General features: G+C 44.1%; 1 protein-coding gene across 3 annotated transcripts in view; it reads left to right on the top strand.

The window, feature by feature from the left end:
• The window catches only part of SCML4 (Scm polycomb group protein like 4), a 122,118-nt gene that overhangs the window by 82,954 nt on the left and 20,965 nt on the right, over window positions 1-18,199 (top strand). The window contains exon 1 of one of the 3 annotated variants that reach the window (XM_058430388.1): window positions 8,241-8,443. The exons of the other annotated variants lie outside the window; for them this stretch is intronic. Coding sequence (XP_058286371.1) covers window positions 8,371-8,443 — 73 coding nt within the window. The 5' untranslated portion in view covers window positions 8,241-8,370. Of the gene's footprint in view, window positions 1-8,240; window positions 8,444-18,199 lie in introns of those variants that run through there. 3 annotated transcript variants of the gene reach the window in all.

Here is an 18,199-nt window from a genome sequence, read left to right as displayed (position 1 = left end):
TGATGTTGGTCCTGCCTGGGAGTCTCAGACGCCTACCCATGTGAATTAAAGGTGCAACAAAGTGTCTATTATTGCAGGGATTTGACTGGGCCATATATTAAATATGTCTTCCAGCAAAGGTTAGTGTTTCGTTCTCATCACAAGATGGAAAGTGGCCTAGGGGTTGAGCACCTTTTTGTACCATTAGCCACAGAGTAGCTCAGGATGGAAAAGTGGCCCTTGGGGAGGGTAGCAAGGCCACACGGGCATACATGACACAGTGTTGTCTACCCAAGGGGCTAGATGCCAATAGGAGGTGCTCCTTCTCCACTAAGCAGCCCTGAGTTATAGATCTGCAAAGAGGTGAAGGTGAATCTCAAGGATGGGTAGAAATGTTGCCTTTTTTCTTTCTCTGGACACAGGGTTGTTGGTATATGAAAAGCACACAGGCAGTACAACTGGAATCCAGTTATTATGTTAGTCTGCAAACATTTGGTGAACACTCTTCTGTTCCAAGCACTGTGTGAGACCCTGCCTTGGATAAGTCAAATGCATGAGCTTAGGAAAGTTTTTGAGAAATAGAGTAACTGCTACAAATAAAAAACAGATACATCTGCAGGTATCTGCTCGCAGATAGGTTTAGCACATTCAACAAAAGGATATTTATCCTAAGAGAGGCTGTGTCTCCAACTCAAGGGGACAGCAGGGAAGGATAAATTTAGATTCTCTGCATAGCTTTTCTTGGATACTATCAAAATCTTTCCTACATTTTTGCTTTTATCTCTCTGAGTCCTGGGAAACAGGAAGAAATTTGGCCCCTACAAAGGAAGGTACCTAATTAAATATGGTTGGTGCGAGCAGATGCTATTTACTTTTATGTTTTTCTTGATGTCTCTACATGTGTGAGCTTGAAGAAGTCTCATCTCTCTCTGGGCCTAGGTTTCCTATGGGTAAATGACAGGTTGGAGTTGCTGATACAGAACGTTCTTCTGGTTCCAACAGTCTATGAATCTGGCCTCACCTGTAAACCCTAGGTGACTCACAAACATATTCTTAAACTATTTATCTTCTAGTGAGTGTTGCAATGAGAATAGCAGAATCGTGTGATTTCACTTCTCAGATGCTTGCCTCATTGTTACATTGAACACACAATGACCCATGGGACATCATCATAAAGCAGCATAACCCATGTCTCCCGTTGTCCTCTAAGTGTATCCTGCGGGACTAGTTCTTCCCGGACTATGGATGAAATTCATGACAAATACTTGCTTTTCTGGCTCCTTTCAGGTTACGAAATGTTCTCTAGTCAATAATTGATATGTCCGGGTCAGGGTGATAATTGAACTTTATTCTTAGTGAATCTATTATAGGTTTTTACATGTGGTTGCCATGAGGCTTATAAAAAAAATGCTACAGATATAGAAAGTTACTTTAAAGAAATTACAACTTATTTTAGATCACACAGACAAGAATAGAAACAAGGAAAAAATGAAAAAACAATCCTGCAGTTTAACTCCATCCCCCCTACATTTGGACTTTTTAGTTGCCTCTATTTATATATTTTGATATTACCTATCTCTTAAGAGATTGTTCTAGCTATTATTGCTTTTAATAGCTTTGTCTTTTGGGCTTCATACTAGTGTTATAAGTGGATTATACACAGCAATTACAGTATTAGAGTGTTCTGGGTTTGTCTGTGTACGTAATGGTACCAACGGTCTTTGTAACTGTAGTGTTTTTTTTTTTCTTTCACATTGAAAAACTCCCTTTAGCATTTCTTGTAAGATGCCTATGATGGTAGTGAATTCTCTCTGCTTTTGTTTGTCTGGGAGAAACTTTATTTACCCTTCATATTTGAAGGATAACTGCTTGATACAATAGTCTTGGATAACAGTTTTGTTTTTTCTTTCAGTACATTGAAAATGCTGTTCCATTCCCTCCTGGCCTTTATGGTTTCCACTGAGAAGTCTGTTGCCAGATGAATTGGGGTTCCTTCAAATGTCATTTGCTTCTTTTTTGTTGCTGCTTTTAGGATTCTCTCTTTGTCCTTGGCCTTGGAGAGTGTGATGATTATAATATATGCCTTGTGGTAGTTTTGTTTGTTAAAATCTGTTTGGTGTTCTCTGCCCTTCCTATACATGCATATTTGATCCTTCACATCTTTTGGAAAGTTTTCTGTTATTATTTATTCGAATGAGCTCCCTACCCCTTGTTCTTGCTTGACTCCCTCTTGAACACTAATAATTCTTAGATTTTGTCTTTTGAAGTAATCTTCTATATCCTGTAAGTGATCTCCATTAATTCTCATCCTTTCTCCTTTTTACTCTTTTGACTATATTTCCAAATAGTCTATCTTCGAGCTCACTAATTATTTCCTTTGCTTGATCTACTTCACTATTGAGAGTCTCTAATAAATTTTTTAGTTCAGCAAATGTATTTCTTAGTTTGAAGATTTCTGTTTGATTTTTTAAATTATTTCAATCTCTTTGTTAAATTTTTCTGATATATTTCTGAACTGCTTTTCTGCGTTATCTTGGAGATCAGTGAGTTTCCTTAAAACTACTATTTTCAATTCTTGGTCAGAGAGCTCACGTATTACCATCTTATTAGGGTCAGTTTCTTGTCCCTTGCCTTGCCCATTTGGGGAGATCACGGTTTCCTGTTAGCCGTTGTTTCTTGTGGATATGTCTATGTCTTTGCATGGAAGGAATATTTATTTCAGTCTTCTCTGGCTTGTTTGGCTTTTATTGGATATATTTGTTTATAGATTCTTTACTGCTAGGTCACTGTCTTTGGTTTTTTGGCTCTAAATGGCACCTTAAGCCCAGGTTTGCCTTAGCTCTAGTGAATGATTGAAGCATTGCCCTTTCCAAATGCAGGAGATTCCAAAAAGGTATATCCCAGCAGTGTGGGAAGGCTGGCAGGGGGTTGTGCCCAGGGGATCTGTGGGACAAACTTACAGTGTGGTACTGTGCAACAGCCACGCTGATTTGAAATCTCCCTTGGGCAAGTAACTAAGCAGAGTTTCCAGGGCTGGGGATGGTAGTTCTACCTCCCTGCTTTGTCTCTGGCTGTCCTCAGGGATATTTCTCCCTTCGGGTACTGTCAATGCTTCTTATGGATTAAGGCAAGGACAGGACTCCTGCCGTGGAAACCAAGATGGTGTGAAAGCTGGTTGTCTACCTCGATCTCACTTTTTCCAGTGTAGAAACAGTGAATTAGGAGAAATTTTTCTGCATGCTTGGTGCTAAGCAGATGGAGGGAGGGACATGAATGTGGAAGTCAGATTCTCTTACCCTCTGCTCAGAGTTTTTTCACTTCTCTGTGGCCCCAGGCACTGTCTCCTCTTCATATTTCAGTTCTGGGATATTTCTGGTTATACTGTCAGTGCTATATATTTGTTTTTGATTTTCTGTGGTGGCGACTGAAGCCAGCTTGCTTCTATGCCACCAGTTTAGAACTTGAAGTCTGCCTCAGAACTTTCAGTTTCACTCAAAGACATAATGACTGCCCCACACCCAGCTCAGGCTTGCTTCAGGCCAGTTGCCCGCAGCAATAAAGAAGGGCATGGTTGGCTTCTCCCCCAACCTTCCCCCTTTTGTTATTACCTCCTCCCATAGCTCGCTAACCTTGATAGTGGAACCCTTCACAGTGGATGGGGGAAGGAGGAGACGCAAGAGGCAGGGGAGTTTGTACGTGATGAATCTTGCTGTGAGTTGGCATCATGCTCACTGCTTCTAGCCGATGTTTAAAGCTGATTCTTCATCCTGTGGGCTTTTACATGTATTCTTTGGTGACCCTACCATCTTTCACCTGCACTTGCATGGGCATGGACAAATGCAACTCTTCTCTAGCTGGTCATTTACAATTCTTTCCACAGTCCAAGGCCTCTGGGGGTAAATCTCTAGATTCAGCTGAAGCCCTCTCGTACCTCCAGACTGCCCTGTGGAAAGGATCTAAGACGATCCTGCTGCAGATCTATGTCTTCTGATGGCCCACATCTGGTCCTTGAGAAACACACAACCTGTGACCAAACAAACTATGGATGTATTGGCTGATCCCTGCAGGCACCTCTCCTTTGTTCTGCCAGCCAACAGCCATCTTTTAGAGCTTGTCTCTCAAGCTCCAGAGGACAGATCTCAAGCTATTCATGTGTTCACACTGAAGCCATACACTGGATCGTCTTCTCCAAAATTTCTCTTCAGTTAACCTGTTTCTCCACCTCTACTACCTCATTTGCAGGATGGATGTGGGTGGTCATCTACTGGTGTAAAACTGGCTTTCCACGATCTCTTTTTGCAAGACCTGCATGGTGTCCACTTTATTGTGGTATATGGTATCTATTGTCTTGCAGTTCAGCTAAAACTGAACCTAAAATGGTTTCCTTTTAACATCTTATTCCAGGAGGATGACAGCCTTCCTTCCTAAAAGCTGATGTCTCCATCTGAAAGCTGGTTTTCCTCCCAGTCAGCTGGCTTGGAAGTAATGACCCCAGTTGTTCTCTTGAGCCCTTTCCTGGCTCATAACTACTTTGAAAAAACAAATTGCTCTAAATTATCCAACCTTGTGGCACTAATTTCTCAGCAGAGCTGAGTGCTGTGAATTTTGCTTGTCAGGGAGCTTTAGGGAAAGTGGAGGAAGCAGCGATGGCATGGTATGCTCTGAGCAATACCTTCACCCTACATGTCTTTCCCACCGGTCTGTCATGAGCCCTACAGTGACACCATTAGGGAGTTTGCCTTTAGAGTAAGACATTGTCTCTTTAAGATCGCCTTGTCAACGTTCCTTTAAATAACATGTCAAGTTACTAGTATGTTAGTGGATGAATTAGTTTATCATCCATTTTCTCACCATTGTGACAAGAAAGGCATATGCATTTGTATGAGGGAAGGGTGGAGGTTTTTTTTTATTCGCGGCTCCGTACATCCATAGGACCACATTGTTCCCGAAGAGGATTGTAAGGTCATGGGCTTATCTGAATCAGGACAATGCCTGGTTCTGCTTAGCCCCAGGGTTGTTCTGTTCAAGTTGAAGAGTTCCAGGATTGGTGCCATACACCTAAAGGCCTTGTCAACACTCACTGGAACGTTTCCAGAAGACAGTTAATTATATGATAAGAAGATGTAAAGCCATGACAGCTAAGGAACTATGGAAGGAACTGGGATGTTTTTGGTAGAAAAAAAGAGAAGATTTGGGAAAGATATGATTTTATGTTCCAGTATATGACAGCAGGTCAGGTGGCTTTGTTCTCTGTGGTCCTGTAGAACAGAACTGAGACTAAATAAGTAAAAGGTAGATTGAATTAAATCTAAGGTCTTGTCCCTCAAACTCTGGTCAGGGGCATTGCTATCACCCACCAAAGACAAAAATCTTAGTGGCCCTCCCAAACTTTCAAACACCAGATCCCCAGGTGTTTTGAAGACACATTAGAGAAGCATACATTTAAGGAACACTCTCCCAGGTAGAGAACTGGGCAGTTAAATAACCAGCTGGAACTCTTGGAAGAGAGTTCCCTTGGGAGTCAGGTGGAGTTGACATTGTAAAGAGCTTTGAAATGTCAAAGCCTCTCAGAACTTGAAGGGGCTGCTTGGGAGGTAGGTGATAATGATCTCACCATTGTTGGTGACAAATATGTGTGACTTGTTAGGGTCATTGGTGGGAATGTTGGCCACCCGGAAGAGTAGGACAAGATGTTCTCCCTGGTCCCTTACAGGCTGACAGTTCTGGGCTGGAGGTGGCAGAGAACAGCCCTGTACAGCAGGAGGGCAGGTTACCCTCAAAGCATTAGCAAGGGCCTCCCAGAGGTGAAGGTATGGACACCAAGACAAAGTGGCTGTATTAGAAGCAAGACCTCTTCCCTTGAAGAAGAGGGAGGGCTCTTCCACATCTCTTCCACAGACCTTTGAAATATAAACTCTCGCTTTTTTTTTTTTTTTTTTTTTTTTTTGTGGAGATGAAGTCTCGCTCTGTTGCCCAGGCTGGAGTGCAGTGGTGCGAACTCAGCTCACTGCAACCTCCACCTCCTGGATTCAAGCAATTCTCCAGCCTCAGCCTCCCAAGTAGCTGGGATTACAGGTGTGCACCACCACACTTGGCTAATTTTTCTATTTTTAGTAGAGACGGGATTTCGACATGTTGCCCAGGCTGGTCTTGAACTCCTGACCTCAGGTGATCTGCCCGCTTCGGCCTCCCAAAGTTATAAACTCCCTTTTCAAATGATATTTTTCCTGTGCTTAGGGAAAATCAGCCTTCAGGCTTCTCCGCTGCCTGAATTAAGCCTGGAGGTTAGAGTTCTTGGCCTGAGACCAGGAACTTAGTTATTTCCCTCCAATTCTGTTAGCTGATATCTGAAGGTGGTTTGTGTTCGAGGAAGTAACGCAGCAACCTGGGTGTTATAGGAGAATGGAGGCAGAAAGACGGATTTGATAACATTGGTGGCTCTGTCAGAAGTCATGAGATGACCACGGGGAAAATGTTATCTTGCCTTTGAGTGTTAAAATTTAAAAAGACCCAAGTATAAATATGCTTTAGCCAGTGCTTCTCAAACTTTAATGTGCAGAAACCACCTGAGTATGTTGCTAAAATTCAGATTTTGGTTCAGTAAAGCTGGGGTGGGGCCTGAAAGCCTGCATTTCTTTTTAAAAAAATTAATTAAGCTAAATTCAATTTTTTATTTGTACAAGTTTGTGGGATAGTGCTGAAGGTAGGGCTTTTAGGGCACCCATCACCCAAATAATGTACATTGTACCCATTACATAATTCTCCTCTTCCCTCCCAACTGCTCACCATTACAAGCCTGCATTGTCTATTGTTCCACAAGACAGTCTGCCTTTTAACAGGTGCCCAAGTGATACTGGTGCTGCTGATATTGGTGCAGCTGATAGGATGGGGGCCACACCCTGAGTGATAGAGTGTGGGTGGGCTGGCAGAGTCCTGCTCACACAGAGAAACTTATTCCAAGTTTTCAGTACAGTAAGTCTGTCTGTGCTAAGATGGTTCTTCTCTGCTATAAGTGTTGCCCCTGAAGATGATCCAGTGTTGAGTGGAGGTGTTTTGTGGGCTGGAAAGGAAGAGAAGGGCATGAAGGGCAGAGTGGTTGGATCGAGGTGGCACTTGTATAAATCCAGGGGAGAAAGACAAGGCTTGCATATCTGGGGAAGAGGGTGAAAGATAGGAAAGAATGACGACAAACAGACAAATTTCTCCCCATGGCCAGCAAGCACCTGAAGCGTGGTCTCTGGTGCCTTTTAAACCTTCCCCAATCCCAAGAAGATATCCCTCTGTTCTCCCCAGATCTTTATTTCCACATCCACAATGGCATTTGATTCTGCTTTATATTGCAGGACTCTGTGTCCAGATCTCATCTTCCTGCTAGATAGACCTGGGGGTCCCCAGCAGAGCCTGAAACACAGCAAATACGCAGTAAATACCTACTGACTTGAATTCTATGCAACACAACAGAACAAATTGTCTGCTCACCAAGAGTAGGAGATCTTTGGAAACCACAAATGTGAGAGTTGAACTCTTCTGCAAGATCTAATTTAGTAGCTGGTTTCCTGCCTTTTGAAGGTTTAGCATAATGGGGACAGATTGTTTACTTTTGCTGCGTAGCTTCTTTGATATACAGATGGCAGGGGGTGGAAGATGAGAACGGACATTTATTCTTGAGGCTTACTGTTTCCTTCCTTGGCTGTTGGTCTTTGAGCAGGCACCAGAACACCCTCCCAGTAATAGTCACTCACAGTGTTCCGTTACGGTTGAACCTATACACTCAGCATTGAGAAATCAAACCTGCTTCCTATCCAACAACACATTTATCTAATAGAATAACATTACAGAGAATATATGGAGAATGTCTATCTTTACGAAAGATCATTTATTTTTAAAAGGGAACAGGGTTCATCAAGAGGCATGAGTTTCACTACATGGACCCATCCATTTAGTCAGTTGGCAGATAGTACTGAGCTCCCCCGTTTGTAATGCAGCGAGGTGCACAGGGCCCAGGTCACTTGTTCAGAGCCACATACACAAGATAGCAGCAGGGAGGAAACTGAGAGTAGGTCTTCTCATCCCTGGCCCTTTGCTTTTCCTCTCCAGTCCTGCTGTCCATAAGGCCTGTTATCCAGCACTGGCTGGGTGGGGTGTGCGTCCCTGTTCCTCAGCTCAGAGGGCTGACTGCACACAATAGATGTCCACAAGGGGCCTGTGGTACACCTGTGTTGCTTCTAGCAAAGATGTGAAAGAACACAACAAACCCCAGCCCTCATTTAGCAAAATCAAGGAGGAAACAACACTCTAGGAAGATCAATTCTCTTCTCCTCCTGGGTTTCCTTCCTTTCCCACACGGGATGTTTTCCCCATGTCCTTGTGTTCTGGCTACATCGGGGCTGGATGACAACCACGGGGCAGGCAGAGCCCATCATTCCAGCTGCCTGGAGAACTTCCTCATTTCTACAAAACCCACGTGAGTAGCCTACTCCACCAGACAGTGGCAGAGTTTGATCTGGTGTTTGAAATAATATGTGGAATGATGGTAGAAAAAGAAAAGAAATAAAGGGGGAGTTCTTGATTAATGGGTATAGAGTTTCAGTTTTACAAGACGAGTTATGGAGATAGATAAATACATTTTGAATGTATTTAATATCACTGAGCTGTACGCTTAGAAATGGTAAAGATGGTAATTTATTTATTTATTTTTTTGAGACAAGGTCTCGCTCTGTCACCTAGGCTGGAGTGCAGTGGCATGATCTCGGCTCACTGCAACCTCCGCCTCCAGGGTTCAAGTGATTCTTCTGCCTTAGCCTCCCAAGTAGCTGGGATTACAGGCACCCGCCAACGCACCTGGATAATTTTTGTATTTTTAGTAGAGACGGGGTTTTGCCATGTTGGCCAGGCTGGTCTCCAACTCCTCACCTCAAGCAATTCACCTGCCTCAGCCTCTCACAGTGCTGGGATTACAGGAGTGAGCCACTGTGTCTAGTCAAGATTTTATGTGATATGTATTTTACCACAATAAAAAAAATAAAGAAAAAAAAAACAGAGCTGGAATCCCCCCTCCCTCAAAAACAGAAAGAAAGGAAAGGAATGAAGGGAGGTGCATTCCTGCAGATGCCTTTGCACCTGCTTGTGTCCCACTGCAGGCCACACAACTGGAACATTGTGGAGCCGTATTTGTTCTGTCACAGCCAAGGGCCACATGGACAAATGAGCTGTCTCATTCTCAAGCTGAGCACTGGAAAGGGGGTCATCTGGAAGGAGAATAAACTATTGACAAGCTCTGGTCTTAAGAATACTTGCAGAAGGTTTTGATGTAAACTTTGAAAAAGAGTGTCCAGGCCGAGCGCAGTGGCTCACACCTGTAATCCCAGCACTTTGGGAGACTGAGGTGGGCGGATTGCTTGAGGCCAGGAGTTCGAGACCAGCCTGGCCAACATGGTGAAACCCTGTCTCTACTAAAAATACAAAACTTAGCCGGGTGTGGTGGTGGATGCCTGTAATCCCAGTTACTGGGGAGGCTGAGGCAGGAGAATCGCTTGAACCCCAGAGGTGGAGGTTGCAGTGAGCCAAGATCATGCCACTGCATTCCAGCCTAGGTGACAGAGCATGATTCCTTTTCAAAAACAACAACAACAACAACAAAACTAAAAAGTGTCCACAAGTTTTGTAGAAAATACAAAAGCCTTCATATTTTTCCCAACACTTAGGGCCATAGAGGCCAAGCTAGAACCCTGACACCGTGGAATAGGGAGTGTTCTCCAGGGTAGGATTCTTCATCCTAATTCTTCCCATGTGCTTATGTAAATTCATTTAGGAAAAGCTTTATTATATTTTCAGTGATATCTTTCATTAAATTATGCTATCTGTACATATTTTAAAATATTGAAATAAAAGGGAAAATATAATCTCTTTTGTAAAGAGAGGGCCTCCAGAGAAAAGCCTGCATTTCATAGAATTTAAAATGGATTCTCTACTATGTCCGGCAATTGATTGGATCCCTTTGCATTGTAAGGCTCAGGTCCTCTTTCATGTCCTGTAGATACTGAGGAAGTTATTTACTCAATGACTATTAACCAATGAATGAATGTTCCAATTAAGTTGTTTTAATTGCCCAAGGTATCTTCAATATGAACTAATGTAATATTGAGTCATGTTGATCCCTTTGATAAAATTTTGGTAGAAAGTAACTGTATTCAAACAAACAAAAAAAAGAAGTGAACACTCTTCTTGTCTAAATCACAAATTATTTTGTGGATTAAAGATGCCATCACGTGAGACTTGAGGAGCAGAATGATGCTAGTGGTGAACCCCTTGCAGGCTTTCTACTGTTTGGGGGTGTGGAGGAGATAAAGAGCCTGAAAAAAAGAGGCCGAACGGACTCCTTCTTCCTAGAAGGCTGACCCCAGGAATCCTCTGGAAGACACCCCTACCTCTACCCTATGCCCACTCCTCAAATAACAAAATCTACTGGAAATCTCCCGTGTTCCGTGAGGCGAACTAGTCCTTCATGTGGCTCCCCCACTCCTCGATTCTCCATGAGCCATTAGAGCTGGCCAGATGGCAGGGGGTCCCCCGGCCTCTCTGTCAAACAGGTGTGTCTGTGTCCGCTGCAGAAGGTGTTCTGTGTTTCTGGTCAGCCTGTCGAAAGAGGCTCCTGCCTCTGACAGAAGAGTAGGTCTGGGAGATGGGCCAGGCATCTAAGTAGATCCAAGGAGTTGGAAACCAAGTTCTCTGATTTACCCCTCAGAACAGTGGAAGCACAAGGACTGATGGAAACAAAGGGGCAGGGTATATGAGACGCAGCCATTCAAGGCCTCCAGGACCTGCACAGGTTGTATTAGAGACCCCTTTTGGTTATTCTCCTGGACCGCAACCCTGAGCCCCTGTGGCGGACCCTAAGGTACTACTATCCACAGGCTACTCACTCCGTTACCTGTTGCCCATGCATGAGAACTAGGGTTAGAATGGCAAACCATGCCAAGAGGAGCTGAAGCAGCTTAGGAAACCAGTAGGCTTCTAAGATGAACTTCATGAACTCTCTCCTAACAGTGGTGCTTTCTGGGTTTCATTCATAAGCAACAAACCCTTTGCTGAAAAAAACTACAACAAACAAACATAAACTCCCTGGCAGAGAAGTGGACAGATACTCTGTACCAGATCTATCCTAGCTACTGCTGAGTTAATAATGACAACTTCCAATCTGGACATGCAGAATCAAGGGGAATGAAACAGCTTCCCTTTTTCTGTCCACATTAGTTATCTTTTGCTGTGTCATAAATTACCCCCAACACTTAGGGGCTTAAAATAACATTTATGGTTTCACAGCTTCTGTGGGTCAGAGGCCCAGGTGCAGCCTCACAGGCCTTCTGTTTCTGAATCTCTCACAAGGCTGCATCTCAAACCTCAACTAGGGCAGGATCCACTTTTCCAGCTTTTTCACATGGTTGTCAGCAGGACTCAGTTTCCCATGAGCTGTTGGTTTGTTGCCAGATGGGTCCCTTTGCAGAGCATCTCACAGCACAGCAACTTGCTCCACCAGAGTGAGCAATGCTAGGAGTGCTGTGAACCTCTCTCAAAGTCGAGATGTCCATTTAGAAAGGAAACTTACAAGGTGTCCTCTATTCCAGGAACTTCAGCATTTTCCTGATTAAGGACCACTTTTAATTTCCCCAAGGTTCTATGAAAGACCAGAAAAGTGTGGGGGCTGTGGAGGAAACAGCGTGACCACAGGAAGTCTCACCCACTTCACCTCCCCCAGCTCTTGGGAATTCTCATAAGCTTGGCATGGAGGTTTGGCAAAGCTGCAAGATCATATGGAGGGTGGTATGGAACCTGCTCTCCTCCCAAGAGCACAGAAAGGCCATTCATTATCCCAAACAGATGACTTTGGTCAAAAATGCCTTTGGTCAAAATTTCCAAAGGAGGAAATCAACCCCTAGGCTTAGAACAAAGTCTTAGGCAAACCAGAGACATCTGAGCGGTTGTTAGAAGTTCAGGTGTCAGGCATTAAAATTATGGTTGGTTGCTGCGCATCTCATTAAGGGAGAAAAAATAGAAATGTACTTAAATGGACCAGAGGGGAGTCGTAAGGTTGATTCTCAAGGCTGAGTGATCTGAACTGGAGAGACAACCTTAGCGAGAAAATCCATACTGGCCAGAGACCGAGTTAATGGAAAATTTAATTGAAGCGAATGAAATGCTCAGCCTCATAGGTAGTATGGCCCTGTGCCCTTTGAACCAGAAAGGCTGGGCCAGGAGGCCACAGAGGGCCCTAAGGGAAAACTCCCTTATCTGCAAGAACAAGGGGCGGGACTGAGTTTGAGAAAAGAAAATCTGCAAACCTCCACAGGAGCCTCAGTGAAAGGCTGCATGCAGGGGAGGAAACCTTTGGGTTTCGGTCACCAGGAAGTCCCTTAGAGATTCACAGCAGAAGGCCCCTCTGCATCCCACAGCACCAAGCACGTGCTGGAAACTGGCAGTCCCCCAGAGGAGAGCGGGAGAGGCTGCCGGGTGGCAGAGACACAACCACCAAGGTAGGCACCGAAGCACCTGTGTCTGGGCTCTGAGTAAAAGAGGTGCAGCTGGCACGAGCACCTGCTACTGCTTCCTGCGCCTTCTCCCTCCTGCCCCTCTCCTCGCAGGTCTCCTTTTCCTGTACTATCTAGGTGATGGCACCTGGCTAAGCAAAGAGGGGTAGCTCCTCCACAGCTCTACACATCTGCGAACTGCACTGCTGCCTTTTCTGATCTGGGTTTCAGGGCTAGGAATCTCTGATGCTGCCATCTCTGTCAGCAAGCCGAACCAAACTGTTCACACGTGGAGGCCACAGGACACTGACCATAGCCTGGGCAGGGTGTGGGGGCCAGCAGGGCTGGGCAGACCGGCAAAGGGGTCAGGCGATCGATTCTGAGCAAGGCCGGGGCAGGGTTCCCAGTCTGGAGGAAGGTGGCCGTGCTGATGGTGGAAAGGGCTCACTCTGCAGCTGCTCCCTCAACTGGGAAGACTGATGTGGGAAGTGGGGGGTGAGACAGAGAGAGAGACAAACAGACAGAACTGTTTAGAGATGACAAATAGTGTCTGAGACTAGATGTTGTGGCTCTTATTGCCTTAATAGGTATTATGTGAGAATAATTTTGCATAGTGGAATTGCTGTGTTTCAGGACTTCATTTGGTTAGTGAATCCAAGTAAAATGCCAGTTTAATTTTTAAAAATAAAATCTATAGTCTGAGCCCACTGGGCTGTAAGCAGTTAAGCCTTGTGTCCTAAGTGAGGAGAGCTGACACTCGGTCAGGAGCATCTGTAGTTTTATACATAAGGTCCGTTTTCCCCTCCCTGCCGCTCTGTTTTGGGACTTTCTCTTTCTCTCTCTGGCTCGTGGCTTTCTCCTGCACCTCTTCCTCTTTCTGCTCCTCTCTTTGGAGGTTCTCTACATTCCAGGGGCTCACACCTGACCCTCCAGGACTGTAGCAGAAATGGGCTGCACCCGGGTGTCCTGGAAGCCATGGATGCAGGGGCATTACCTAACCCTATCTCCACCCCAGGCTTCAGCAGGGATCAGGGAGCAAGGGAGGAATCCACACACTCTGGACTCAGAACCCTGAAGCTTTGTTCCCTAAACTGAAAGACTTAGGCACAGTTCAGGTTCATATGCAAACAGGTATGCCTTGAGGCTTGAGTGGGTTTACATGGTTCTAGAGTGTTCTTTGGCCTCACTAATAGGCAGGCTTTATACACAGTGGCTGGAGGGAACCATAGTCCACAAGCAGGTTTAGTGATGGTGAAAAAGGACCATCAGTCTGTCCTGAAAGCTCCCAGGACACCAAACTTTGAAAATGTGGCAGATTTCTTAGATCGGGCCACGTGTGCGTTTTCCTTTCTATCTAAGCATGCTCTTGTGACTGTGCAAAAGGCAGATTATTCTTTTTTTCTGGAGGAAAAGATTTAATGATTCATAAATGGCAACATTAGTCTCTTGGCTGGATGCAGAGGGTTACAGAAGTGAGTAAAAAGCCACTCATTGACCTTGCTTTGTTTAGCTGGCATTCTCCACCGCAATTAAATGGCCTCACAAAGGCTGGGTTGGAACCTCTTGTTGGTGAGCAGTGCCAGGGTGACAAGACAGCTTCTTTCAGATGGAAAAGGATTTTGTACAGACACAGGAGGAAAAGACCATGAATGCCTTCACCTGTGAGCCCTATGGTCTGCCGGGAGTCTGTGTGCAGGAGTTAGATCCTCCAACAGGTCGGCTGGCCCCATCTGGTGTTTGCTCACCAGTCAGCCACAAAAGTGCTTGAAAAGTGGGGGCTCCCTCTCCAGATACAGACTTGGTCCTTTCTTTTTACTGACTTTAAATATTGGATTTAAGTAACAAACATATGTCACAGTTCAATTAAATTCTTAAGCTCCTGGAAGTTCTGCATACCTAGAATTCATCTGCCTCACGTTGGATGTTGAGGTGACCTAACATGTTGGATAGTGTAAAGGGTATATGTCCAGCAGTCATTTGTTTTAACTGAAGCAAGAAGGATTGAGGCTAGATGTAAGGAGGAACTTTTAGGCAGTGAGATTCATAGCACAATGGCCTCACTCTAAAGGAGATTGTAAAATCTCTTTGGGGAAGCTTTCAAATAAAAGACTCAGGTATCTAGCATAGTTTCTTTTCTAGACAACACCCTGCCTAAAGAGATAGGTTGGGGCTAGCTCAATGCATTCCAAATATTAATTTACCACCTTCACAATTTCTACTGTGTCTGGGTAAGACTTAGAGAACTATCTACTCAAGATACTCCTTTACATTAACTCATGTCTTTTAATCTTAGCCATTAATCCGCTTAAGCAATCATACTGTATCAGTGAAATCATTTTGTTTGATGTGCTAATTATATGTCGTGGATGTACATTGAAATACATGACAATAAAAAAACATTTACTGGTTGTCGTAGGCTGAATTGTATATGTTCAAATTCTCGGGTATCTGGAACCCTTTTTGGAAATGGGATCTTATTTGGAAATAGGATCTTTGCAGATGTAATCAAGTGAAAGGGAAGTCATACTGAATTAGGGCTCTAATCCCATGACTGGTGTCCTTAGAAGAGGAAGGAAATTTGCACACAGATCGAGACACGCAGGGAAAACACCAGAATGGAGGCAGAGACTGGAGCGCTGTCTCCAGCCAAGGAACTCCAAAGATTGTTGGCCACCAGGGGAAGCCAGAGAGAGGCCAGGAGGGATTCTCCCCTAGAGTGCTGAGAGGGAGCCTGGCCCTGTGGACACCTTGATTTCAGACTGGTAGGCTCCAGAACTATGGCAGAATAAATTTCTGTTGTTTTAAACCACCCGGTTTGTTAGTTTCTGCAATCCTAGGAAACGAAAACACCCATGTGGTTCCCTGTCCCGCCAGTGGGACGCATTTAACATTTGGGGAAATGCTGGGCTAGGTGCTTGTGAAGGTCCTTTTCCTTCCTGCCACCGAATGATGAGGGCCATCGATGCATCTGTCACTTTTATGCTTAGCTATGATGTATCAGAACCCCTCTACAGAAAAGTGAGGAAAACACAGTTTCAATCGGGTTTGAACAGATCCATTTCATCAGTTCTGGAAGCCACCACAGTGTGTGCATCTGAACGTGCTGTTCACTCGCGGCCACCCAGGAGCCACTTCTACAGAGCCACATCTGGGGCTTGGTGATTTGTCTTGACAGTTGTCCACCTGGGCAGACTTTGGAACCACCAGCACATCCTTTGCCTGGGTAGAAGGTATTGCTTGATGCTCTCCGAAGCCTATTTTCCCTTCTGATTAATTCATTTGGATCATAGCTCAGAGGTTAGCTTTTATTACCTTTGATCTCACCCACGGGCATCAGTAGTTTCTTTCTTTATTTTTATTTATTTATTTTTGAGACGGAGTTTTGCTCTTGTTGCCCAGGCTGAAGTGCAGTGGTGCAGTCTCAGCTCACTGCAACCTCCACCTCCTGGATTCAAGCAATTCTCCTGCCTCAGCCTCATGAGTAGCTGGGATTACAGGCAACTGCCTCCACGCTTGGCTAATTTTGTATTTTTAGGTAGAGACGGGTTTCACCATGTTGGCCAGTCTGGTCTTGAACTCCCGACCTCAGGTGATCCGCCCACCTTGGCCTCTCAAAGTGCTGGGATTACAGGCATGAGCCACCATGCCTGGCCACCGTCAACAGTTTTTAAATCCATTCAGTGCATGTTCCCTTGTTCCCCATTCCCACATTTTGCGATAAGGGAATGATCTGCCATCTGCATCTGTATTTTCTGACTATAGTGCCAATCAGTGAATTATCTGCATTCTCTACCTTAGACTATCAGAACTATGTAGGCATATTTAATTTAGACTTAAAGTGTTCAATAAGCAGGATACTGTTTTTGTTCAATCTTTTTTCATTGTTTATCACAAATCTACCTAAAGAATTTATATGTAAGCTCTTTAAAATATCAATTTTAATGAGTCTTCTGTGTAACGGCAGCCTTACAGCTAACATTGGCTCAAATGTTTACTCAATAAATATTTATCAAGCACTTCCTCTATTCCAGGCATCATGCCAGATACTGCATGTAGCTTCCTCACATATACCAAAGCACCTGACATGTGGGACACAAAAAGGATTGGTATCCCAGACTATGAGAACTTTCCAACAAAAGGAATGTAATGGCAGCCTTACTGTTTACTGGCTTTAAATCGTAGATAGTAGATAGTAGATGCTCAATACACATGCGTTTTCCTTGCTCTCACTCCATTCAGAAAGCAGCCTAGTATATCGCTCCATAGCCAGGTCCTTTTTAGAATCTCCCTTCTGATGGCTTCTGACCCAGAAGGAAGAGATGCAGCAAGGCCATCAAGGCAAAGATGTAGCGTTCCAGGGTCCTGCAGCACTTCATTAGCTGCATAGCATTCGGCACAGAGCATGCACAACCTTCGGCTGCTTAGGTTATGTGTGTCCTGGTGGCCAACGCAGTGTTTGTTACACCAGACTGTATATAATTCTTGAGAATATGTTCATAGCCTCATCTGAAAAGCACTGAACTTCTGCAAATGCCTTTTTTTAAAAAAAAAAACTTTATTGAGATATAATTCATATATCATACAATTCACCATTTAAAGTAGCATTCAGTGACTTTTAGTATATAGATACGTGCAGCTATCAGCACAGTCAATTGTAGAATATTTTCATCATCTCAAAGAAACCTCCCACATACCTTTTAGCTATTACCCACCCCACACCCCAACCCCAATCCCTAAGCAACCACGAATCTACTTTTTGTCTGTATAGATTTGCCTTTCCTGGACATTTTATATAAAAAGAATCATTTGACATGTGGTCTCTTGTGGCTGGATTCTTTTACTTTGCATAATGTTTCAAGGATCATTCACACTGTAACAGATATCAGTACTTCATTCCTTTTTATGCACAAATAATATTTTGTTGTATGGATATAACAGATTTTTAAAATTTATTTATTCGTTGATAGCCACTTGAGTTTCTTCCACTTTTTAGCTATTATGAATAGGGCTGCTGTAAACATTCATATACAGATTTTTATGTAGACATTTGTTTTCATTTCTTTTTAGTACATACCTAGGAGTATAATTGCTGGTTCTTATGGTAATTCTACTTTAAGCATTTGAGGAAGTACCAGGCTGTTTCCCAAAGTGGCTGCACCATTTTCTATTCCTACCAGCAGGGTGTGGGGGTTCTAATTTCTCTACGGTATCACCAACACTTGTTATCTGACTCTTTGATTATCATCTTCCTAGTGGGTGTGAAGTGGTGACTCATTGTGGTTTCGATTTGATTTGACTCATGATGTGGATCAGCTTTGATGTGCCTACTGGCCATTTGTATATCTTTTTAAAGAAATGTTTATTCAAGTCCTTTATCCATTTTAAAATCGGGTTGTCTTTTTATCGAGCTAGAATAATTCTTTTTTTTTTTTTTTTTTTTTTGAGATGGAATCTCACTCTGTTGCCCAGGCTGGAGTGCAGTGGCACGATCTCAGCTCACTGCCAGCTCCACCTCCCGAGTTCACGCCATTCTCCTGCCTCAGCCTCCCGAGTAGCTGGGACTACAGGCACCTGCCACCATGCCTGGCTAATTTTTTGTATTTTTAGTAGAGACGGGTTTTCACCGTGTTAGCCAGGATGGTCTTGATCTCCTGACCTCATGATCCGCCCGCCTTGGCCTCCCAAGGTGCAGGGAT

Source organism: Hylobates moloch, unplaced genomic scaffold (genome assembly GCF_009828535.3).
Source record: "Hylobates moloch isolate HMO894 unplaced genomic scaffold, HMol_V3 SCAFFOLD_2, whole genome shotgun sequence".
NCBI classification, from domain to species: domain Eukaryota; kingdom Metazoa; phylum Chordata; class Mammalia; order Primates; family Hylobatidae; genus Hylobates; species Hylobates moloch.
This window is presented reverse-complemented; position numbering and strand designations above follow the sequence as displayed.